Source organism: Doryrhamphus excisus, unplaced genomic scaffold, assembly GCF_037039965.1.
Source record: "Doryrhamphus excisus strain RoL-2023G ecotype Guam unplaced genomic scaffold, RoL_Dexc_Guam_v1.1 HiC_scaffold_24, whole genome shotgun sequence".
NCBI lineage: Eukaryota > Metazoa > Chordata > Actinopteri > Syngnathiformes > Syngnathidae > Doryrhamphus > Doryrhamphus excisus.
Genome location: NW_027621862.1, coordinates 334,463 through 359,180, shown reverse-complemented (window position 1 = coordinate 359,180; position 24,718 = coordinate 334,463). Strand labels below are relative to the sequence as shown.

The window sequence follows — 24,718 nt, the reverse complement described above, 5'->3', positions numbered from 1 at the left end:
CATGACTGGATTAGCCTGCGACCTTCATGAAAATTGCAAAGTGCTTCGGCGTCTCCGCCTGGTCTATGAAAATAAAGGCCAAGGGGTTTTATCCTGTTATGATCTATCATAGGCTATCATTATGATTGGTACCAGGGGTCGTGTTTATGGCCTGCCGAGCCATTGTGCCTGATTCGGTGTTGTTTTGGTGTCGTCCTTGTCCAACATTGAGCAACTGGATATGACATAGAAGTTTGGCATCACCACACAATCTCACACACTCAAGTACTTTTTCAGTATTTTTGTGTTTTTGCAGATCCATGTCTCTTTCAGACTCTTCAAGACGAAAACAAATCCTCATCTTTCATCTTGCCACACTGTCAGTCATGCCTCAAGAGGCGAGCCCAGACTCAGCCTGACCCCCCCACCCGGTTACTGCAGTAGTATTTCCCTTCAGGCGCAATTAAACACCTCAAACGATTGGTAAACCCTTCACCACCGGCCCAAACTTGGATTTGATCATGTGAGTGAGATAAATGATCCAGGAGATTCAGATTCAGCGTCATTCATGATGGATCTGGCCTTTTCCTGGCTAATCACCTCTTTTTCATTTCCGCTAAGGAATCTGCCTCATTTCTCCCCCTCAAGCATGAAATGGATATTGAGCCCGCAAAGGCCTCCAGATGCCGTGATAGATTGCCCATGACTTTTGGTTTATTGTTGCTCAGCAAGGGAGAAAGCGTCACTAGATAAACACTTGAGCTGGATTGGTGGCCCTTCGATGACTGGCTTGGAATTTGGATGGATGGTTTGTGGCTTCTTTGCAGTTCTTGGTCTACAAGCAGGGTCCTTTGGGGACTGAAATGAAATCACGTTCATGCTAATTGTCAGCGGATACATAGCAGCATGTGTCGTGTTTTTCCACCTCTGTTCTGTCGGTGTGTTGTCGTGCACGTGGAGTCAGCAAATGGCCAGTACACCAGCACCGGTTTGCCATCATGGACTATGCAGCATCCCTTCCTGAGTCTGCTGTCACGCCCCACATCTCTATTTCCCACACAACACCTGAACATCTGGCACGGCATGTGCTCCCGTTCTGCATTTAGATCTTAATTGCAGCGCGGTGACGGCGTTGCCGACGCCTTTTTCTTGGCAGCCTTCATCACATTTGTGCTGGGAAACAACATCAGGTCGTCCTAATGCACTGGCCGCTCCCGCTCTTCTATTTAATTCGCCATCAGGATTTGCCAGCTGATCCCGGCACCTCCAGCGGCAATTACGTTTGTTTGGACGTGTCATGGACTGCAGATTCAAATATGAGATTGGCCCCTTGCACGGCCATTAGCTTAAGTGGCTTATGCTATCTTCTGCGGTGCTTTCTGGCAAGTCCCGAGGCTCGTACGACGTGTTGCATGTCCTGGCAACGATCCTCATCTTGGGAATTGACTTTGACTGAAGATGTTGCGTTATTTAGCAGGCAGCTGCTTTGGGATTTGCAACGGGCTCCAGTCAGCCATCTTCTGGATGCTTTGAAGTTGCTGACGCTCACATTAATCATATTCATCAAGCTAATAAATAAAGGAAATGCCGGCCTGCACTTGTTGTCACTTACACGCTTGGATCTGGAGGTGACGTTAAACAGCTTGTCGTCATTAAGCTAGTCTTTGGTTGTTGTTGTGTCACATCAGATCTTCAGGCTGTACTACCGTGTACAATACAGTCATCCTTCATTTATCACCGTTAATGGCTAATGCCCTACACCGGGGGTGGGCACACGATTGTCCTGTTACTTGTATTGGCAGCTATTCAGACAACAACGTCTGTGTTTATAGTTCTGTCCCTTGACAAAATATACTGTAATAAACATGCTGGGGTGTCATGTGACATTATGACTATGCAAAAAATATGGGGGGGGGGGGGTTATGTGAGGCAATGGCGAGTGTTCAGCATTGTTTCTGCTCTGCTTGGCTTGGCCTGGGCCTAATTACAGCTGGCAGACTTCCTCCTTTTGAGATATTCATCATGGGTCTGGAATGACGGAACCCTGGCTTCATGGAGGTAGTCCCGATTAAAGTCTTCCATCCTTGCAGCTGATAAGTTATGGATGGATGGCTCCTGAAAATATGAGCCCACTTATGACTTGAAATGAAGCCTGATGGAAAAAGCTTTGGTAAAGCAACCTCACATGATAAGAATCTTTGATTTTGCGGTCATCCTCGTATCTGTGGTTCATTTCCAAAACGCATCTCTCTCTCGCTCTCGCTCTCGCTCAGGCTTATTATTCACAAGCTTCTAATTTGTGTGCTTTATAATGGCCTCTCATATTTACAACGTCAACAATAACGACATTAATGCATACCAACATCTGACTAGCACAGCCACTTTACAGCGCATGCAGAGGTAGATAAAGCTGCTGATGACACTTAAAGTGCAGCTACTGCCATCATCAATAGTCATGTTTTTAATTGCAAGTACATTTATTTGCTTTACTAATATGACATTAATGACAATTATGGGTTTATTGTCGTAACATTTAAAGCGCTTGCAGAGGTAAATAAATTTGCAGGATGCTGATGACAAAGTGCAGCTACTGCCATCATCAATATTCACATGTTTGCAAACACATGTATTTGTTCTATTAATATGACAACCTTAATGACAATTATGAGTTAATAGTAGCAACATTTAAAGTGCATGCAGAGATAAAGCTGCGGGATGCTGATGGCACTTAAAGTGCAGCTACTGCCATCAATATTCACATGTTTGTAATTGCAAACACATGTATTTGCTGCATTAATATGATAACATTAATGACAATTATGAGTTAATTGTAGCAACATTTAAAGTGCATGCAGAGGTAAATAAAGTTGCGGGATGCCGACCGCTTGCATATGTCTCTGCCTTGTTCTTATTCAGACGTGTTGGTAATTGCAAGCGCATCATATGTTTGCTTATTGAATACACAACAGTTGCATCAGCTCCTACGCGTCTGCCTGCTCGGCTTTTGTGGGCTTTTGTGGGCTTTTGTGGGCTTATTAGCCCCCTGCTAGCTGATGATGTGCTCCATAAAGCTTAATCCCTCCGTTCCTGTCAAGTTGTCAATCTACCTGTCCTCATCCGAGCTCCGCTAATTAGCCCTAAGTATTGGCGGGCTTTGTCTCGGCACCACGACGGGAAGCGCCTCCCTCCGCGGTCCGGTCAGCCGGCTATCTACGATGTGCAGCGCATGCTAACCTGAGCCCAGCTAAGACGGCCTTTGGGGACGTCCCAGGCTGTCTAATCAGAGGAGACGCAGGGCGAGAGAGGGGAGGCGGCCAAGGTTAATGAGATCAGCCACACTGTGATTTTTACCAGAACCGAGTGGAAAGGAGGCAGGGCTCGCGCCTCAACTCCCGTCCAATCAAGCCTGAGGAACGGCATTGTACCCTCAGCCTTTCCAATTCCAACTTGATTGTATATTGAACTCGCTTTCTTTTCCTCCCTCCCTCCCTCCCTCCCTCCCTCCTTCTCTTCTCCAGGGGAGCTTTGTGGCCAGCATGACCGCCACGCTGCGACAGATGGATGACTATCATTACGCCCATCTGATCGGCACCTTTGGCAAGATAAGGAGCGATGTGGTGGTGAGTGGACCTTATCGCCGTTCAGACGTCTGTCGGACGAGATGCGGGGCGGATGCCATCGCGTTCTCATCGTACTTGACATGAAAAGCCGCAGCTCAGTGGGAGTTTGCCGGAGTTGGGGGGGAATTTCTGGCTGCCGTTGTTCTCAGGAAAGACACGTGTGGACTTAACTTTGCCACATTTTTAAATATGAACTTACCGTAGTAATGATTTTAGTAATGATTTGGAGTGCATGACAAAGTCAAAAGTAAAGCATGCATTTACGAGTAATGGCGTTTTAACGTGCCCACAGACAGGGCCGATAATAATAATAATAATAATAATAATAATCTGAGTGGGCCCCCCTCCCTCGCCACACACCAGTTCTGGGCCCCCCCTCATGCCTGGGCCCGGGACATCTTTGTTATACGTCGTCATACAGTAATTAGTTGTTTGTTTATTGGTTAATAATCGATTCCAGTTGTGTTTTGTTTTTTGTTGCGGGAGACCTGAAACCTGCAATAACACCAACTTGTTCCAGCAATCAAGTCAGCAATCCATGCTATTTTCCAAACAGTTCTGCGGGCCGGATGAAATTGCATCACGGGCCGGATTTGGCCTCCGGAACTCCGGACTCAAAATGTGTGCACTTATTTGTCCCTAAAAGCTAAAAGGTGCAGTTCTCCTTTCAAAAAAGAATGTGATCGCTCCTGCAGGCATGATGCTGACTATTAGGTAATAGTGGTTTCTTGTTTTGGTCGCATCCTCCTTACACCACCTCGCACCCTAAACTCTGCGACCTTGAATGGGTTCCCCTGTGAGGCCGCTCGGCTGTTGGCAAGATAAACAATCACTGTGAGGATGCTGGATCTTTGCTCAGATTGATTGTTCCTCTTGCAGCCGTCTGCCGCTTTTATTTCTTCCTCCAAACATGCCACCTCAAAGCCCACAAGATGGACAAACTTTACTCTTTGGTGCCTCTATCATCTCTATTTTTACACCTGCAGCAGACTTCATGCGGGTTTGACCTGAAAAACCCGGTTCAACACCCGGTTCAACACCCAGTTTAACACCCAGTTCAACACCCAGTTTAACACCCAGTTTAACACCCAGTTTAACACCCAGTTTAACACCCAGTTTAACACCCAGTTTAACACCCAGTTTAACACCCAGTTTAACACCCAGTTTAACACCCAGTTTAACACCCAGTTTAAGTGTGTCTTGTTTTGCAGGATTTCCTCATGGAAACCTTCATCATGTTTAAAGATCTCATAGGGAAGAACGTCTACCCCTCGGATTGGATCATAATGAACATGATGCAAAACAAGTAAGTACCACATTGCTGGACACACACACACACACACACACACACACCGGCTTTAAACTCTCAACGTTGTGGTTGCTAAGGAACAGGAGTCAAAAGTGGGTTAGGATAGTTCCACGTGTTCCCCTCCATGCAGATATGAACACAAGGCCTGAGCAGTGCAGCATCAGATGAGCATCCTGCTCAGGCCGTAAACAATGACATGAATTATAAATGACGCCCGCTAATCTCTCGACTTAGTCTCAGCATCATTTGGTGCTTTGCTGCTCCTTTATTCACGCACACCTTGCTTTATTTGCCACATGACGTTATGAATATATATATGTATATATTACCCTTCTAAAACGGGGGTGTCCAAACTTTTTCCACCAATTCCGGCATATCAGCACCTGCTAAATTTAGAGGACAAACCTGATTTGTTGCTACATAAGTCATGCTGGCGTGGAAGCCACGACGGTTCTTTATTTTGACTTTAATCCCATAATAGTTGGACTTCATTCACATACTATTGTAATTTATGAATTATCAATTTCTTCTTGCAAAATGATGACTTTCTCTCATTAGATCACAACTTTTTCCTATTAATATTTTTCTTTTTGATATCATCCATTTTTGATGCCTCCAGCATCCCCGCGACCCTCGTGAGGATAAGCGTTGCAGCTCGGACACCCCTGCGTTAGGGCTTCAAGTGTTCTCACCCGGCACCATTTTAAACATCCCAGCAGTGTCCACCCACTGAATCTTCTTCCACCCTTTCTGATGGCCCCCCTAATTAGTCATTTCCTCCCCCTCCATCTCCTTCTCCTCCCGTCAGCCGTTAGCACTTCCAGGTTGTGAACTGACGCATGTGCTCTAATTGCTGCTCGCCCAATGCCGACGTGGTCATGGCTTCATTTTGGGACACCTGAACATTCTCAGTACCATCAAACTTCAATCTGAGCAACGTTTGTGGTGTTTCTTTGCCAGGTTTATACGTTCATAAACTTTGAAGGCCAGCTTAAAGGCAGCGGGATACATGGTGGTCATCTACTATCCATAACCCTTTCCAACTGGTTTTGTATGGGATCTATGAGACCGTAATTACACATAATGAACACATCATACACATATCATGCATATTCTGTTTGCTCCACTTGTCTTACTTATTGTCTTATTTACTTGCTCGCTCACTTGGAATAAGCATCAAACCGACGCGGCTCCTATTCAGCATAGCTTTGCTGCAGCCTCCGTGCTGTGACACTGAACAAAATGACCTGTTGTCTTCATTAGGCGGTACAAGTGCCCTGTAGGTAACCTTCAAGGAGGCTTCATTAGCACCACTTTGCATCCTCCCTGGGATGGAACAATATCTAACATGTTTTTGTTGCGCAATCACCGCACACTTAAGTCATGCGTATATTTCAGGGTCCTCTCGTAGAAATCACAACATCCTGACCACGGAACCCCAATCTCACGTCATCTAGTCTAAGACGCGATGCTGAGCAGTCCACGAGTCGGCAGGACTGGAACTGTCCTAGCGTGAGGTATCTTGGCATACAGGACCCACGCCACTGGTCCAGCGGTCCCTGTTAGACTCATTAGAAGGTTTTTCATGCCGCGTGGCTCTTTGGGGATTCACGCTACACCTCATCCAGGACCCCCGAGCAGGTTTGAAGTGGAGCAAAACCTCATTTTGCTTTTCTTCTGGACTTGCTGGTGTCTTTTGGATCATTATTGTCCTGCTGGGGAACCCAAGTTGGTTTCAGCTGGAGGTCTCCAACAGATGGCTGGACATTCTCCATTTATCACGGCAAGTCTTCCAGGGCCTGAAGCAGCAAAACTGACCCAGACCGTCACACTACCACCACCGTATTTTACTCTCGGTATGATGCTTTCATGTTCTTCAGCAGTGCTTTCCCGTCTTAGAAGCCATGCCGGCCATTTCTAACTGTGGCAAGTAAGGTCTGCCCTTCTTGATGTTGTTGTGGAGTCTTTTGTAACCTCTTGGATGAGTCGATGCTGCACCCTTGGAGGTCATTCTGTTTGGTCGGTGACTCCTGGGAAGGTTCGCCACTGTTTCATGTTTTATGGCTCTCGCTGTGGTTAGCTAGAGTCCCAAAGCGTTAGAAATGGCTTTCCAACCTTTTTCCAGACTGGTGGATCTCAATTAATCTCAGTGAAGTTATGTTTTAACCGGGGGACTATCGCTTTTTCACAACAAACAATACATCAAAGATGATTCCTAAAATATATTGCATGATTTTTATCCATAGGACCAATTCCGGTTGCTAAGCCAAAGTTTGGGAAACCCTGTCCTTACTAAACTTAATATATGTATTTTCATGCAGCGGATTGAAGATACTATCACATGACTCCAGCCATGGATAAATGGATCCGGCTGTCTAAAACGGGGCTAATCACGTTTAATAAATTGATCTCATAACAGAGCCTTGTGACCTTCCTCGTTATCTCTTTGCACAGCACACGCACACACGGTATGCAAATATATGAGGATCATTATCCAGGATGCTCTCTGAACTCAATTAGCAAGTATGATCTGCTGATAAATGTTCATTAGCTTAGGCGGCTGCACGGGAGCGGCAGGCAAAGTGCGACAAAGACGCCGGGAGCTGGCAGGCCCGTGCGTTGAAGATGAAAAATGGCCGCCATCCATCAGTAATAATGAGGGGATTTCTCTGACAGTGACATTTTGATTGGGAGGATTTGATGGTATTATGACGCGTGTGTACAGTGTCCAATCGGCTCCTAATGCCATGGTGGGTCACAACATCTATTCTTATTCTCTACATTTCCTGCCGTATTGTGGGGCCTCAACATGCATGAGAAGTCAAATTTGGATAGCACCCATGTTAGAAAACAAACAGGAAGTCGGCCAATTGGGGGCAAAACCACACAGTTTTTAGTATTAGTAGTTTTTTTATTGATTATTAGTGTCTTCAAAATGCAAGCTTCATTTTTTTTTTTTTTTTAGCAGTGGCGGCGTCTCAGTCACAGCAAGGGCAGTGTATATTCTATTTTGGTCTGCCTCATTAAGTTTTTTCACACTTTAATTAATGGCAGGATGTGCTCATCGAGGATCTGTCCTTTCTCCCCCCCCCGCCCCCCCCCCCTCGCTTTAAGCCAATTATATGTCAGTGCTCAGCCACTTCCTCGGCTTCACACCGGGCTCACACTGACCACAGCGCAGATCCAGTCCTGATCCAGTCGGGCTTCCTGCAAAGTGTCACTCCATCGCGCTTCCATTCCGGCTGTGGAGAGCATATGTTCACACGCTAGCTAACCTTGTCTACAGGACGTTCTTGTAAACAATAGCCAAATTTGGGAATGATGTCATGTTTACACTTCTAAAGTAACGCCAGTGTGAAGGCAATTAAAAGAGGTATGAATGTGAGTGTGAATGGTTGTTTGTCTATATGTGCGCTGTGATTGGCTGGCCACCAGTCCAGGGTGGACAGCTGGGATAGGCTCCAGCACCCCTGCAACGCTCGTGAGGATAAGCGGTAGAAAATGAATGAATGTTATTCTTACTTTGACATCATGCTATTTAAAATACTGTAATACTTTCATATAATTACCATCTTTATTTGGTAATGTAAGATCAACAAACATGAATATTAGAATCGTTGTATTTTAAAAACATCTAGTATTCTAGCAAACCTGCAAAGGTACATTTCACCCAGTTTTTTTCTCCATTTCCCACATTTGCCTTCCCTAAAAGCACCAAAGGAAGCAGCCCTAAATATCCCGTATTAATATTTGTCAGCCGGTGCTGTGCAGCCATTGGAGAGCCACTTTAGCATTAGTCGGCCGTTAAGTATATCAGCTATATTGGCATGTGCACAGCGGCGGAAAATTGAGTGAGGCGTGCAGACGGGACGGCGTTAATAGTTTGGAGCGCTTTGGGCTTGGGGATGAGTGTCTTAGCTTTAGTCGTCTTCTGATGCTTATACAGATGTGTTCAATGACAGTTAACCTTTACGGGTGTCGGCTCAGGTCACTCTTATATGTAATATGTATTTTGTGCCAATGCACACAGACACATGCGGAGTGAAGCCTCTTGTCATCCAGCCTGTGTGCAACAGAGGGACTAACAGATTGTGGTCACTCGTATGAACTTATGTCAATTTATTTAGAGTTAATTATTACCAACCTGGCTTTTTTATTGTTCAATAAATTGACATATCCGTTATGGTGACAGGCCTACTGTACATGAGGGGCTTCCCGGGGTCTCCCTCCGGCTGTCATGGCCACTTATTTCAGCAGTCCTTCTTAATGCCGCTTTATTGGCCAATCGTGAAACCTTATTCACTCCGCTCCAGTGGCCGTCCATCTTGCTTCACCTTGCTATTCGTCATTCCGTCACATTGCAAGCCCAGCGACCTGGTTTGATGCCTCCTTCATGGTAAACAAGTTCTGGTATTCGGGAGGAGGAGTCTGCTTTGACTGTCAATCATCCGTCTAATCATCATGAAAATACTTAATATGCATTAGTAAAAATCACTGACCTGAGTTCGATTCTCCACTTGGCCATCTCTCTGTGGAGTTAGCATGTTCTCCCCGTGTGTGCACACGCCAAAACAATGCTAGGTTCATTGGCCACTCGCCCCAAGACAGCTGGGATAGGCTCCAGCACCCCTCGTGAGGATAAGCGGTAGAAAATGAATGTTTAAATGTTGAAATTTCCCATGGAGTACCGGTGTATCAATTTACTATATTTATCTCCCATACAGGGGGTTGCATTCAGTGACCCCAAAAATTCACAGATTTTCCCACACAGTAACCCATCTCATTTATAAATAATGTACAAATATGTGATAATGGAGCATGTACAAGTTGGGTGTCACGCACGTTTTTATGGGCTTCACACATATTTTTTCCCCCACATTTTCCTACTGTCCTGAACTCAGCACAGCCCAAATGGCTGCAAAATGAAAACAAAAAAAAACTGAATGCCACAAAATGTCCTGAGGGTTAAAAGCCGGGCCCGCCTCTGTCGCCACTTCTTAAGAGCGGCGTGCCATTAAGTTATTAACATTTAATTGTGCAGCACAGAGGATTAGTTTAGTTCCCATTAAGACGCTCCTCGCACGCTTCCTGCAGCCTCAGGCCTTCTGCTGCGCCGTCTGGACAACGCGAGCTGTCCTTAAAACGTGCACGACGTCATTCATTTATGACTCGTGGAAGCTCGAGGCCAATTTGGAAACCATGAAAAAGATTGGCTTGTTTCCATTCCTGTGAGCCATGTTTATTGTACAGCAAAAGAAGAGGGCGGTTAGCATTTAGCATAACATTTGCATGTGCAGTTAATTGACCACTGAGCTATTCCAACCATAGTAACTCCAAGTATTCGCCCCATCGGCCTACAACATTGGCATTTCAGGGTGTGTGCCTATGGACGTCTGGAGGCACACGACGTGTCTAAAAGTGACATTTAATGCCACAAAAAAGCCAATGAAAATGCAATAGGTTACCTTTTTATCTTTTCAGGTACACAAACTTATCAGCCGTGCTTCCTCTTATCTGTGCAGGGTCTTCCTGCGGGCCATTAATCAGTATGCAGCCGTGCTGAACAAGAAGTTTCTGGATCAGACCAACTTTGAGCTGCAGGTAAAAGATTACCTTGTAAACCTTTTTATTCCCCCCCCAGTCTGGTGGTCCACCACAAAGGTTTCACTTTCAGGGGACAGAATTATATGCTCTAGTTAGTACGCGAAGCAAAAGGTCAGCGAAGGCTTCGAGCGTACACTTGCAGGACAGAACATTAGGTACACCTGCTCAATTCACATACGAGAGCTACATTTAAAAAATGTACACGTGCAAAATTGGCTAAAATTGTTTTACAGTAACTATATTTAAGTTATGTTATTATGAGGAAAAATATGTGGGATTATAAAATAAATAAATGATTTTTATTCTCATTGAATTTGACCTCATATTGAGAACATCCAGGCTCTTCTCAAAGTTGGGATGAAATAGTTTAGTGACACGTCAAACATCTGAATAGTTGTTGACTCCTATGAAACCACAAAAACAGCACAGAAGATTTTGATGACATCTGTAAAGCTTCTTGGACCTAATGTGACCTTGTTGACCTTGTTGACCTTGTTTTGCATCAGCTGTGGAACAACTACTTCCACCTGGCTGTGGCCTTCCTCACCCAGGAGTCGCTGCAGCTGGAGAACTTCTCCAGCGACAAACGCGCTAAAATCTGCCACAAGTGAGTAACTCCTCCAAAGCACCGGATGTTCTCAGGCATCAAAGCCCACATTCCATGGAAAAAATCGGGAATGTCCTCGTGGAGTTTCTGGTCTTTAATGTGTCTTGTTCCCCTGGTCTAATGAGCCATGGATAAAGGGGAGAAGTAGGGCATGCCCATATCCCCGAGGGCCAATATGTCATGTTTCCAGCAGGTGCTACAATTCAGTTGGGTACAATTTAGAACTTGAATCCCTTAAATTAGAGTTTTTATTGTAAATATTCCATGATCCCCTTTAATGCAAGGAATATAGAATAGCTGATCTGCATATATTCCTGCACTTGGGAACAATTGGATCCCATTATCTCCTTCTTATTTTTAAATGCTGTACCCCAACAAATTGGGGTTCCTACAACAACAAGGGAATATATTCATGTAACTACTTTTAAGTTTAAGAATGTATTGTCATGCTTGTGCTTCTTTTTGTTCCTGTTTGCTGCTTTCAGGTACCAGGACATGAGGCGGCAAATTGGCTTTGAGATCAGGGACATGTGGTACAATCTAGGTAATGTCTTCGCTTTGTTGACCGGATTCTAGCAAGGATGAGTATGTGAGAGCCAGGCAAGTCATGGATATTCCATGGAGAAAATGTACTCTTAATTTGAGAGAGGCTTAGCCGAATACAATGGTGGTGCGCTGGGCCTCCCTTTCCAGTGTCCAGGTTGATTACAATGTGGGCTTAGAGTGCATTATAAATCTTAGCCCATCCTTAACTCCCGTGTGCACTTGTTCCTCTCCCACTTCAGGACCCCACAAGATCAAATTCATCCCCGAGATGGTGGGCCCCATCCTGGAGATGACGCTGGTCCCGGAGATCGAGCTCCGCAAAGCCACCATTCCCATCTTCTTTGACATGATGCAGTGCGAGTTCCACTTCACATGCAGTTTCCAGCGGGTGCGCTCTCCTCTTATTCTTCTTACACCCGCCCAAAACTAGCATGGAGACGGGGGGGGGGCAAATGCACATATTGGATGAGAGCTAACATGCAGACTTAATAGCAAACCGTGGGCATTGCTGCAGGAATGTGGGGAGTAATAAACGTTGCTTAGGGACGCACACACAAATAAAATAAAGGCTCCGTCGCCGCAAGCCTGCTTCTTGTAATTCAGCAAATCTCATTTAGTATTTTGTTGTGCCGCGATTAGCCACGGTGGCGCAGAGAGGAACTTAATGCTACGCCTCGTTAAGGGAGAAAACCAGGCTTTTCTGCATCAGGGAGAATCCTCTTGGGCTGCACGTGCTCTTTGCGTGGGCACCTTTCAATGGCGCCATGCTTCTTACCTCCACCAAGGCAGCATTTAGCCTTGCTCTTGCACTTTCATCTCACATAATGTTATCATAGAGGAGATTGTGGGCAGAAAGAAATCAGTGGACACGGTGGAATATGTTGTGAGTGTGGGCTGGTCTAAATCATACCATAGTTTATTTTTTTTTGCTTTTGTCTGAGACCGTTTTATCCATCAGGAGACTGAGGGCTGCAAGATCTGTTTTCATCTAGTTACTGCCACCAATTTTAGTGTTGTTTTTATGGCACATTTGATCCGGGAGGAGACTGCAGCAAAGTGGAGACTATGGAGCACGTGCATCCGTGTACATATGGGCTCCCTTCAATGACACCATGCTGGTTACCTCCACCAAGGCTTGATTGTAGGTGTTAATCTCAGATATCTGTTTGAGTTCCACAAGAAAACAGAGCACTTGCATGGCATGTGCGGCCATGTTCATGTTCCGATGATTGGCACCTCTGCCAAGGCAGCATTCAGTAGGTGTTTTTTTCTATCTTTATCTTACACAAGATTGGGCGGCAAGAACACGGAGCCCAGCTTCAAAGTGGATCATGTGCAGCCTCATACGGTACCATTTTGAGCGTGGGCTCCCTTAAATGACACCATGTTTGTTACCTCCCCCAAGACAGCATTTAGGCTTGTTTTTAATTTTCAAGATGGAGAAAAGTAGAGAATGCGGAGCATGTTCAGAGTACCCCATGATTGTTACTGTACCTCCACAGGGCAGCTTTCAGGTTGTTTTATGCCTCATCAGAAGTCTGAAGGCGGAAAGAAAGGTGCTGCAGCAAAGTGGAGACTACGGCTAACAACACTGCAGCCGTTGTTAGCATGTGTGCTTATTTGTGTTGTTGTTAGCATGCGTGCTTATTTGTGTTGTTGTTAGCATGCGTGCTTATTTGTGTTGTTGTTAGCATGCGTGCTTATTTGTGTTGTTGTTAGCATGCGTGCTTATTTGTGTTGTTGTTAGCATGCATCAACTAATGTTTAAACATTGCAAAGCGCAGCAACATTCTCCACCCAGCATTCTCCCTTTGCTCCACTTCTGTTTGTGGCTTCAGGAATTGAATGAAAATGGCTTGGGGTCTTCTGTAGAATGCATCCAACGTACGTCAGACATATGAGCTCCATGCATCACTGTCGAGAAGGTGCAGGAGCAATATAGTGGGGGGGGGGTCAAAGCGGGTGGTGAGATGGTTTTAATGAATGGGAAGGTTGGCGGATTATTTACGACATTGTGTGATTGCAGTTTGAGAACGAGATCATCACCAAGTTGGATCACGAGGTGGAGGGCGGCCGCGGCGACGAGCAGTACAAAGTTCTCTTCCAGAAGATGTAAGTAGATGGTGATCACTCCCCCCACCCCCCCAATTAAAATCACTAATAATCATCTCTCATCAGTTTGCTGGAGCACTGCAGGAAGCACAAGTACCTGGCCAAAAGTGGCGAGAACTTTGTCACGCTGGTGGTTCGGCTTCTGGAGAGGCTGCTGGACTACCGCACCATCATGCATGACGAGAACAAGGAGAACCGGATGAGCTGCACTGTCAACGTGCTCGTGAGTCCAAAACACACGCTTGCGTTCTTGCCGCTGAAGTGGAAAAAAAAACAACTATTTTTGGAATTCAGTCATTGGAATTCACATTTCCCAATAATGAACCGCAGCTCCTGTGCCATGCAGCACTCGTGCAGGCTCAGACTAGCACACTACCACCGCAAAGGGAGCGGATTTTCACAATGTCACAGTATTTGTTGGAATTCAATTCATCTTTCCTCTGAATGAACCACAGCTTCCCAGTGGCGGCAGCTGTCATGCAGCCCAAGACCGTGACACTGCCAGCACCAAGGGAGCAGATTTCCACAATGTCATAATACTATATATATATAAAAATTCATTTTTCTTCTCAATGAACCGCAGCTCCCCTTTTTTCGGCAGCACTCGTGTAGCCTCTGACCATGCATGTCACTACCACAGAAGGAGTGGATTTTCACAATGTCATATTATATATTAGATTTCATTTTTCCTCTCAATGAACCGTGTCTCCCCTTTGTCGGTAGCACTCGTGTAGCCTCTGACCATGACACTACCAGCACCAAGGGAGTGGACCTTCATAATGTCACAGTCCGTCTTTCCTGTCAATAAGCACTCATGCATCTCCAGACCGCGACACCACCACCATGCCTCAAGACACAATGATCTTTGTATTCATTGGTGTCGGCACTCGTGTAACGTCATAACGACTGTATGCTGACTCATTATCTGGGGAGAGCACATCGTACATCTACAGTACTACCAATTTTACATACTTTAGTGAGCTACTGTACATATAAAAGTTAGACTTTTAAGCTTCATAAAAAGTACAACAGCTTCCCTCCGACTGCCTTTTAATGATCCACGTCTCCTTGGCCTCACAGAACTTCTACAAGGAGATCGACAGAGAGGAGATGTACATCAGGTGAGGGCTTCCTCTCATACGTGTGTGTACGTGTATGTATGTGTATATATAGTATATATACGTATATGTATACTGTATACACACGCCTATAGTGTATACTTCTATCCCCATGTAATTATGGTAAGTAGAGAGTTGACTCTTGCCACGTGGGGGTCCCCCCGCCCCCTCCTTTCAGGTACCTGTACAAGCTGTGCGATCTCCACAAAGAGTGCGATAACTACACGGAGGCGGCTTACACGCTGCTTCTCCACGCCAAGCTGCTCAAGGTACGGGAATGTTCCTCCATATGTTCCTGGTCGTACACGTTCTGTTGATTTGGTTTCCCTGGCAACTGCTGGGAATAAATGGACCTGTTCAGTGTGTGTGTGTGTGTGTGTGTGTGTGTGTGTGTGTTAATAAGTCAAACTAGCACTCACGTGGTAATGATGGACGACCTGCAGCCTCATAATAACAGCTACAGTTGTCGATGGCGGGGTCAGAGGTCAGCCCCGCCAATCACAAGAAATCCTTTTAGCATGTCGGTGCCAGATGCCCGCCAGATGAGCGGCCATGTTGGTTAAAACCACCTTTTCCAGCCATTTTGGTTATTATTGTTGTTGTTATTTGGAGTCCCGGGTCACCTGTCCTGATCTCTGCAGTGGTCTGACGAGGCGTGCGCGGCCCACCTGACACAGCGAGACGGCTACCAGGCCTCCACCCAGTGCCAACTGAAGGACCAGCTCTACCAGCAGATAATCAGCTACTTTGACAAGGGCAAGGTAACGCAAACAAACACTTTTGGAACATAGAAATAAAATCCTTTCATCCATTTTCTATGACGCTTATCCTCATGAGGATGACTTGTATGCTGGAGCCTATCCCAGCTGCCTTCGGGCGAGAGGCGGGGTACACGTGTACTGGTCGCCAGCCAATCACAGGTCACATATAGACGGTGAGGGATGCCATCAAAGTGAAGGAGTCCTATCGGGGACCCCAGGGTGGGCTCTCCTATCTCTGGGGCTGAGGTTGCCGAGCTCCTCAGTGGCAGGGCCCCCAGGGGTGGATGAGACATTTTTATTTAGTATGTCTTCATTTGACTAATGAGTGTGATTGTTCCCTCTGCAGATGTGGGAGGAAGCCATCATCCTGGGGAAGGAACTGGCAGAGCAGTATGAGAACGAGATGTTTGACTTTGAGCAGCTCAGTGCGTCCTTGGTATGTCCCTTTGTGATCTTTTTAAAATGATCTCCATCGATAGATGAAATATAAGTTGGCTTTTTGAGGCTGAACACGGTTGTCGTCCCCGTGTAGCGGAAGCAGGCCCAGTTCTACGAGAACATCGTGAAGGTGATCCGACCCAAACCCGACTACTTCGCCGTGGGCTACTACGGCATGGGCTTCCCTTCCTTTCTTAGGGTGAGTGGCGGGTCGTGGGTTTGGGGGTTCAAAGGTCAACACCAGCCACCGGCGCAGCCTGTCAACATGGATTATTAACATCTTCCATTTATAGTCTGGGATTTATTCCAGCTTTAAAGCTGAATGAGCGGACACGGCTATTAGCGACACTAGCATAGCTACGTGAGCCAAAGCTAACGTAAAACATTTTAGCTGCAACATTGCCAGGTTAGCCGTTAGCCACAGCTCTAACTGACTGATGGACGGCTGGCGCAGCTTTAGTTTAGGATTAGATGGAAGACGAGCGCCTCTTCACCCAAAAGTGAAGCAAAGAATTGTGGGAGATTGAGCTCAGCATCGTTTTCCATGTGAAGGATGTCCTTTCTTTGTCCATCATGGCGAGTCCTTCACTCTATCGTATCATGTCCAATATCCTCCCGTTGAAGGCGTCATGAGTAGCAGTTTGATGCCACTCGGCCGGCCGCTTTCATCCGACGGTAGAAAGTCCGTTAGAGAGGCTGCAAATGGCGCTGGTCTAATCTGCTGCTTATTTAAGCCCACGCTTCCAGGCTGCTTTTTGTCTGGCTGTTTCCCTTTCATGCCTTCCTCCCTCCACCATGTTTGACCTTGGCGGAAGTAAGGGGGGGCGCCACCCGACAGGTTGTCTTTGCGACTTGTTTAAGCTCAGCCGGGCCGGAGCCGGGTTCGTCCTTGGTGGCTGCTGAGGTGTTTGGGATGGGAGCTGGTTGCCTCCCAGACGAACCACAAAGTTCACCTCCGACTTGAAAATACACTCTGTACTTTAGTTTTAGCACTTTACTTGATATATCCCTTTATGGTTGGATATATGTGGCATTCAAACGTCGCTGCCTGCTTCCATGAAGACTAGTGGCCTCCTTAAATGGCGGTCCTGATGAGGAATGTTGTATCATGAGCAGCAAAGCACAGTAGGAATATTTTATATGCCAATATAGTTTTTAACCAAGGTGTTTTCAACAAGAGGTCCTATGTAGACTGGTTTTGCACGACCCCTAGCAGTTGTGGTTGAAATATTATTCAACAACAGAACCAAGATGCGGTGTGGTAAACGTTAATTGGGATTGCTTTGACAGCAAGAACGAGACCTAGCGTCAGGTGCAGGTTTTCAAGATGAGTGCAGTCTAATGGTGTCTAAGAGCGGTCTAGGAGGTTTTTGTGGTCCCTGTTGCATCATGCCTCCTTTTAGGTTGTCTCTTCAATACGCTCTCGATGTAAGAGGTCATCAACGTGCCGCAGAGGGAATTTTTTTAGCGTTTGGCTTCCTAATCAAGATGGATACGAGGAGTCGGGGGGGGGGGGGGGGGGGGGGGTTTGAGCGTCACACCACAGGGCCGCATCATGCGCTCCAACGGGTAGAGACAATTATGTAAGAAAATCAATACACTGATGAAGGCCTTATGTTTCTGCACCTTTAATAATTGATTTTACGCACGGGCACGTAATTCACTTGTGATTTATTAGTGGCTAATGTGGCAGAACACGAGGGACCTTGCTAATTGTGAAACGCCGTACATCACAGAGATGCAACACGGCCACACAAACTCTCACTTGTCTTCATTATTGCACGGGCTCAAGCCTTCGCTTTTGGCCTTCGCATAAGTCGGCATAAATCCGACTTGTGTTTCATTTCTTAGTATTACTTTGTTTCGTGACCGCGTGAAATTGCCTTTTTCCCACCCAGCAGCCAAAAAAAAAAAGAATAATGATGTCGTTGATGCTGCTGCAGCATGTAGCCCCTGTGATTGTCATGAAAATGAGCTTGGTGACATTGAGATGACAGCGGCTGCATGACCAGAATGCTCAGCATCACATCCTGTATCAGCCTGCAGCAACAATACGCTTGGCTGATAAATACCTCAGCATACTTCGGGTGGGCAGGCGGCGACCAAACATTGTGCTTTTGTCAACTTATCGGTCAAACCAAATTTGGAAAAGCCGGCCCCGAAGCGTCTTTTGAAGACGTGGTTCCGTTTAATTAATTGGGGAATTGAGGCATGTGCTCTTCGTGAGCGTTGGCAAAGAATGTGTGCTTGATATCATGCAGCGGGAAAACAAATCTTCTTCTTCCTCTTTTATCGTCCTATGCTCACTGAAAGCTAATGCCCTTCATTCTGCATGATTTACATATTGCACATATGTCCTGTGGCTACAATGCAGCTTTTTGGCCACACGGGGGCGCCAAACAGTCTACGCAAAAAGAATTGGACCGCATGTTTCTGGAAAAATACCCCTGTAGAGTCCTTAGAATTTAAACCGTCATCGTTAAGGACACCTGGAGCACCCCCCCCCCCCCCCCCACACACACACACAGATTCAAACCCAGGTCTCCTGACTGTGTGGCCAACATGCTAACCACTCACCCACGTGTTCCTGTCCTTCCAGAACAAAATGTTCATCTACCGCGGGAAGGAATACGAGCGCTGGGAGGACTTTGAAGCTCGCCTCCTCACGCAGTTTCCCAACGCTGAGAAGATGAAGACGACCACGTCGCCGAGCGAGGACACAAAGTGTTCACCTGGACAACGTATCCTTTTACCTTACCTATTACCTGTTCCACCAGTACAGCACTGGTATTTGTGTTAGTTAGTCGCTAGTTAGTTAGCAGGCTAGTCTCGTTATAGAGGTTAGTGATAAAATTAAAAAGTGAATGAAATACTCATTGATGCAATTGATCAATGGGCCAGTATTTTTGGCCAGTATTTGAGAAATGGATGTAGCCTGGCTAACCTTTCTAATGGGATGTCAGCCTCTGCACACATGGCTCCTAAATCTGAAGGACGCGGGGTCACACATGCAAATCTAAATCCAAATGCATATGGAGGATATTTGCACATTATGCATATTATGGACTGGCGCCACCCTTGCCAGCCTTGCCAGCCTTGCCAGCCTTGACTTGTGGGCCAAAGACATCCAGTGTTTCACGGTGAAACCAATCCTGGATTTGCCTGCCAAGTTCCAGAACAAGCCGGTGTCTGAACAAATACTCAGGTAAGTTGCCGTCACGCTCCACGCTTTAAAGCCGTGAATGTTCGTGGAACGTTGCAGTCGACCTTCTGAAAGGTGATTGGCTCACGCCGATTGCCCGTTGGTGTTGGCAACGCCAAGGCAAACGCGTTTTAATACCTTGTGTGTGTTTGCCCGATCCGCATGCCGTCCAAATTCCCTGGGATGGGCCCGAGCCGGAACACATCAGCGTCCATAATTAATAAGGGGGGTGGGGGGTGTTTACCCATGGAAACCTTTATGCAAATACACCTGGTGCTGCTTTTTATCACAGGACCGCAGCGTCAGTGGCGCCGACCCCTTATTTGCTCACCGCGTGTGATGAGAATGTGGAACGATGTTAACAGCGGCGTTTAGCAGCACGCTTTGTCTCTCCAAACAGGAGTGGAGCGTAGAGATTTAGCTAGCGGGCGGTGGGGGCGGGGGGTCACGCTGCCATCAACTTCTGACCTTGCTTTATTGTCCAAGTGTAGAAGCAGCTGGCCTGCAAGTGGACTCATCAAAGGGCTTAATTGGGCCGCAGCGTTCAAGCTGCTTTGGGGGGGCTTGTTGGCTTCATTAAAATGTGGCACTGCGGCGCCGCCCCTTTTGTGAGCCAGCAAAGGAAGGCTCACAGAACCTAGCATGTTTTTGGAATGTGGGAGGAAACCGGAGTACCCGGAGAAAACCCACGCATGCACGGGGAGAACATGCAAACTCCACACAGAGATGGCTGAGGGTGGAATCGAACTCGGGTTTGCTAACCACATGCAGCCCCCAGTAGAGATTCTCCCGTTCAATTTAGTCCAAAGCGCCATCTTCCAAAAGCCCAGGTTTCCTTCTCCGCATCCAAGACGTCACTATAAGACCCCAGCAGAACCTGGAGTTGTTAGTGGGGGGGGCGGGAGCAAGGCACTCAACCTTTTAGGAATCACGACGCATGCTGGCCATAACACTTTTCATTTACCCCCCCCCCCCCCCCCCCCCAGCTTCTACACAGTAAATGAAGTCCATAAATTCCAGTATTCCAGGCCGGTGAGGAAAGGCGAGAAGGACCCGGACAACGAGTTTGCGGTAAGTGTGGCGTTATATATTTTCCTGCCTTGGCTGCACGTACTGTGCGTACTGTACGTACTGTGCGTACTGTACGTACTGTATATATTGTATGTACTGTAACCTTTATTCGTGAATCCAAACAACCACGAAGGCTCCGGTCAACACTCCATTGTTCACATGGCTCTGGAATCAAACCTGGTCCCTTTTTGTGCAGAACATGTGGATCGAGAGGACAACGTACACCACGGCCTACAAGCTGCCCGGCATCCTGCGCTGGTTTGAAGTCAAGTCCGTCTGCACGGTAACTAGCGAGGGCGGCGGGCCTCCTGATCACATGAACATCTTCAGCCGGGCCATTGATGCCATTTGTCCGCTTAAGCCGTGTAGACGGCCAGTATTGATAACCTTGAGAGGCGCTCCTCCAACTTGGCCACTGGACTCGTTCTCCTCACCGTCCGCCATTGATTCAGCCGACGCTGCTTTTTAACGCTTTGTGACCGGCGAGCGTAGAAATGCATCACAGACACGAAGAAGACATGGCTCCTTTCTCTTCAGTTCAGATGGAAAAGACTGGAGTCCAATACCACCCGCTAACCACCTGCTAGCCACCCGCTAGCCACCCGCTAACCACCCGCTAACCACCCGCTAACCACCCACTAGTGGGTCGTTCACCGTGAGAGCGTATTTTTAAGGTGGTTCTTGTTTTACATTTTACAGTGGTTCGCTTCTTTTTACACTTGGAAAAACAGTTAAGGTTGCCTCAACGGATGACAACTTGTTTCATAAATCATGTTGTTATAAAAATATGTAAACGCCACATTCCCTCTGCAGTTGAGTAAAAACAACCCCCCCCCCCAGGCCATTCCATTAGGAACTGTGCTCATTCAAACAGGTGGCGGGATTCTGTTTTCCTGGTTTTTTGTCTTTCTCTCCGTGGACTCCCAAATAAAGCCCCCGGCCAGCTTGGCACTTGGCTTTCCCCAAATGCTCCGTCTGCTCGCTACATCGTCAACAATTACACCACCAAGACTTCAGCCGTCCCCTTCCACACTCCCGAGTCCGTGTAGCGGAGCGCCCCCCCTCCGCCGCCTCTCTAATTCCGAGCAGAGGCTCACCGCTCCGGGCGTGTCTGGAACAAACTGTCAGGAGCAGCTCGCCCTCCAGATGAGCCATGAGAGGCCATGTCCCGCAGGTTGGAGACCCTATTTAAGGCCTAATGAGCGAGCGGAGATGCAGCTAGCTAAATCCCTCCATGTGACACGATGGCTTTTATCTAGCAGGACCTGCCTTCCTCCTCCTGACGTTGCTTGCTTCTATTTTCCTGGCGGGGCCCCCAATCTCACATTTTACTCCACGTTGTTCAAAATAATATTTGCAAAAATGAATCATGTTTTTAATAACCTCTCATGGCCCACACTTTGGGAAGCACTGGTCTATATTATTTATTATTTTTAAGGGTCTACGGTGCAGAGCCCCCCCCCCCCTAAAAACAAGCCTGTTCCCACTGTGCCGCACAGGATGAGATCAGCCCTCTGGAGAACGCCATGGAGACCATGCAGCTGGCCAATGAGAAGATCAGCAGCATGGTGCAGAGGCATATCAGTGACCCCAACCTTCCCATCAACCCCCTCTCCATGCTGCTCAACGGCATTGTGGACCCTGCCGTCATGGGAGGTTTTACCAACTATGAGAAGGTAACGCAAAGATCTACGGCTTCTCCATCAACGCTGAAGTCCTCACATTATTTCATTTCTAATTTCAGCAAAATATTCCACAAATAAGCATCACTAAAGTCAAATTGTCCTGTGGTGGACCACAATTTCAGGATAAAATGTCTTCTAATTCTTTTTACTATGAAACGCTTTAAAACATGTTCTTCTAGTGGTTCTCCCGTTTGGATCATACATTTATTGTCTTCATTTAAGGTGTGTGTTTCAAATTGGTTTGTAGTCTTATGGTGGTTAAACACAAAAATATTTGTGAGTCAGCTTTTATGTCCTTATTTACTGTAAGTTAAGAGTAGCTTTGAAGTACATTGATAGTTCCCCTTTTGAAGTATCTGGTCCAGCAGTAAGAGTATTTTTCCCATGTCATTTGTATATACAGTATTAGAAGCAGCACATCATCAGCATATAATAAGGACATAAGTTGCTTCATCAAGTCCTAATACGTCCAATTCCATTCCCAACTTATTCCACTGCACCATCGGTTTTTCCTGCCTGGCTTGATTTCACGCCGGGAAAATGATCTTGAATCCAATCAGAAGCTCATGCATATTTCAAGTTAAGAGGAGCTCTCATCCTCCGTCTGTTTTAATCACCACTCTGGTGACGACTCGCTCACGTATTGATTGCCTCTCCTCGCTGTCAATCATTCATTGTTGTTGTTGTTGTTGTTGTTGGAAGACGACACTCGGCTTGATTGTGCGGCGTCAAGAAGCCAAAGCGTCGGCCTCCAGGTCGCACATCAGAGCGAGATGATGTTCGGAGCTCACCCCTTGACCTCTTCCTCTGCAGGCCTTCTTCAACGACAAGTACATGCAGGAGCACCCAGAGGACCTGGAGAAGATAGAGAAGCTGAAGGACCTCATCGCCTGGCAGGTCAGACTCAACCTGCTTACGCAACACCATTTTTCAACTGGATTGGACCCAACAGGTTTTGTGTATGTGTGTATGTGTGTGTGTGTGTGTGTGTGTGTGTGTGTGTGTGTGTGTGTGTGTTGCGACAAAGGTCAACCCCTCTTCCATCTCCTAAAGAGCTGCCTATCAGCATGCAAGCTAAAAGGATTCTGGATCAGAACGCTAAATTTTAGCTCAGGCTTCAGGTTCCGTTTTGCCTTTAAGTTCTGCGGTGAAGTCCTGAGCTTCCTAGAAGACCAAAGAACACTTCCGTTCTTATTTTAGGCTGCTGCTAGTTTCATCATCAACAATTTAGCGCTGAACTTCAGGTAAGGGGTAACTTTCAACTAGTGGTTTGACTAGGTTTTTTTTTTTTAGGTTTGTTAGCGTGTCGTACGTGTTAGCGTGTCGTACGTGTTAGCGTGTCGTATGTTTTAGCGTGTCGTACGTGTTAGCGTGTCGTACGTGTTAGCGTGCGGACCCTTGCATTCCGTACGGGGGCAGCAACGGCGTCTTTGTTGTCTGCCCTGGTTTGTTGGTGTGTTGGACAGCAGAAACTAAAAGTTCTTTCTTTGCATCAACAAGTCGGTCCAACCTTGAGCGTTCTCATGGACCACAAGTTGCTCCTCTCCAGCAGAAACACGTTGCCATGCCGCCACTCGGCCGCACTCATTCATCCTCCATCATTCCTGCTCTATAAAAAGACCTGGCTATCCTGGGGACACGGGTCCTGCCTCGCTCTTGCCAACCCCCAACCTCGTACTTTGTCTGGTGTCTCCTAACACTTTGTCCTTGGCAAGCACAGCTTTTCTCGTCTCTTCTTGACCTCTTTGTCACCTTAGTCCTGTCCCGTTGCTTTCTATTCTCCATCTTTTCCTCGTCGGCTTCTGGTGGTGATGATGATGATGAAGGTGTTCAGTATCGGGGGAATCCTGGGGCATGCTGTATGCCGCCCATCTATCTTCCCGCAGCAGCCTCACTGGAATAATTGCATTATTGGATGCCGTACGTTGTGGTTGTCTACAAGCTAGCATTCCGGTGAGCCGCTCCGTTTTTGACACCCGGGAGTTTTTACAGCTTCCAAGCGCGACTCTTCTGGGGACAATTAGTCCGTCCTAAGATGGCCGACAGCAGCAGAGACAAGAGACTCTTCTGTGATCGCCGTTCTCTGAGGAGACAATCCTCTTTCTTACTTAAGTTTGTAGCATCGCTAGCCCCGCCCCCTGGCGTTTGTGTTGGACTAATATTTCCCCACACTCGTCTTGGACCCTTTTCTAGATCCCGCACCTTGCCGAAGGCGTCCGCATCCACGGGGAGAAGGTGACGGAGGCCCTGAGACCTTTCCACGACCGCATGGAGGCCTGCTTCAAGCAGCTGAGGGAGAAGGTGGAGAAGCAATATGGCGTCAAGACGCTGGTATGACCGTCTTCTTACGCTTTTACTACACAAGCCAAGTCGTGAGGATCCAGGATGGGATTTCATTTCTCTACATTTTTTGTAGTTTTGCCACATTTAGTACGACCTATGCATTTTTAAAATATATATATTTATATATTTTTGTCAGCCGCCTGCAGATGAACGTCGGGGGCCTCGTCCACACTCCATGGTGCGCTCCTTCACCATGCCCTCCTCCCAGAGGCCACTCTCTGTGGCCTCCGTCACCTCCGTCTCCTCGGACAACTCCCCCTCCAGGCCCGGCTCGGACGGGTAACGCTTGCTGCCAGATCATAATAATGAATAATAATTATTAC

The 24,718-nt window shown here is 46.9% G+C and overlaps 1 protein-coding gene across 3 annotated transcripts in view; it reads left to right on the top strand.

Annotated features, from left to right (window-relative positions):
* dock1 (dedicator of cytokinesis 1) overlaps positions 1 to 24,718 on the top strand; it is an 85,915-nt gene that overhangs the window by 58,636 nt on the left and 2,561 nt on the right. For 2 of the 3 annotated variants that reach the window (XM_058060986.2, XM_058060983.2), the window contains exons 28-48: positions 3,498 to 3,599; positions 4,811 to 4,905; positions 10,431 to 10,509; positions 11,019 to 11,119; positions 11,605 to 11,663; positions 11,905 to 12,053; positions 13,692 to 13,777; positions 13,844 to 14,000; positions 14,858 to 14,898; positions 15,074 to 15,164; positions 15,537 to 15,656; positions 16,003 to 16,092; positions 16,189 to 16,293; positions 18,694 to 18,835; positions 19,218 to 19,299; positions 20,283 to 20,367; positions 20,564 to 20,650; positions 21,867 to 22,043; positions 22,866 to 22,949; positions 24,246 to 24,383; positions 24,532 to 24,674. In XM_058060986.2, the coding sequence (XP_057916969.2) occupies positions 3,498 to 3,599; positions 4,811 to 4,905; positions 10,431 to 10,509; positions 11,019 to 11,119; positions 11,605 to 11,663; positions 11,905 to 12,053; positions 13,692 to 13,777; positions 13,844 to 14,000; positions 14,858 to 14,898; positions 15,074 to 15,164; positions 15,537 to 15,656; positions 16,003 to 16,092; positions 16,189 to 16,293; positions 18,694 to 18,835; positions 19,218 to 19,299; positions 20,283 to 20,367; positions 20,564 to 20,650; positions 21,867 to 22,043; positions 22,866 to 22,949; positions 24,246 to 24,383; positions 24,532 to 24,674 (2,213 nt within the window). Of the gene's footprint in view, positions 1 to 3,497; positions 3,600 to 4,810; positions 4,906 to 7,229; positions 7,342 to 10,430; positions 10,510 to 11,018; positions 11,120 to 11,604; positions 11,664 to 11,904; positions 12,054 to 13,691; positions 13,778 to 13,843; positions 14,001 to 14,857; positions 14,899 to 15,073; positions 15,165 to 15,536; positions 15,657 to 16,002; positions 16,093 to 16,188; positions 16,294 to 18,693; positions 18,836 to 19,217; positions 19,300 to 20,282; positions 20,368 to 20,563; positions 20,651 to 21,866; positions 22,044 to 22,865; positions 22,950 to 24,245; positions 24,384 to 24,531; positions 24,675 to 24,718 lie in introns of those variants that run through there. The other variant, XM_058060987.2, reaches the window with a different exon arrangement.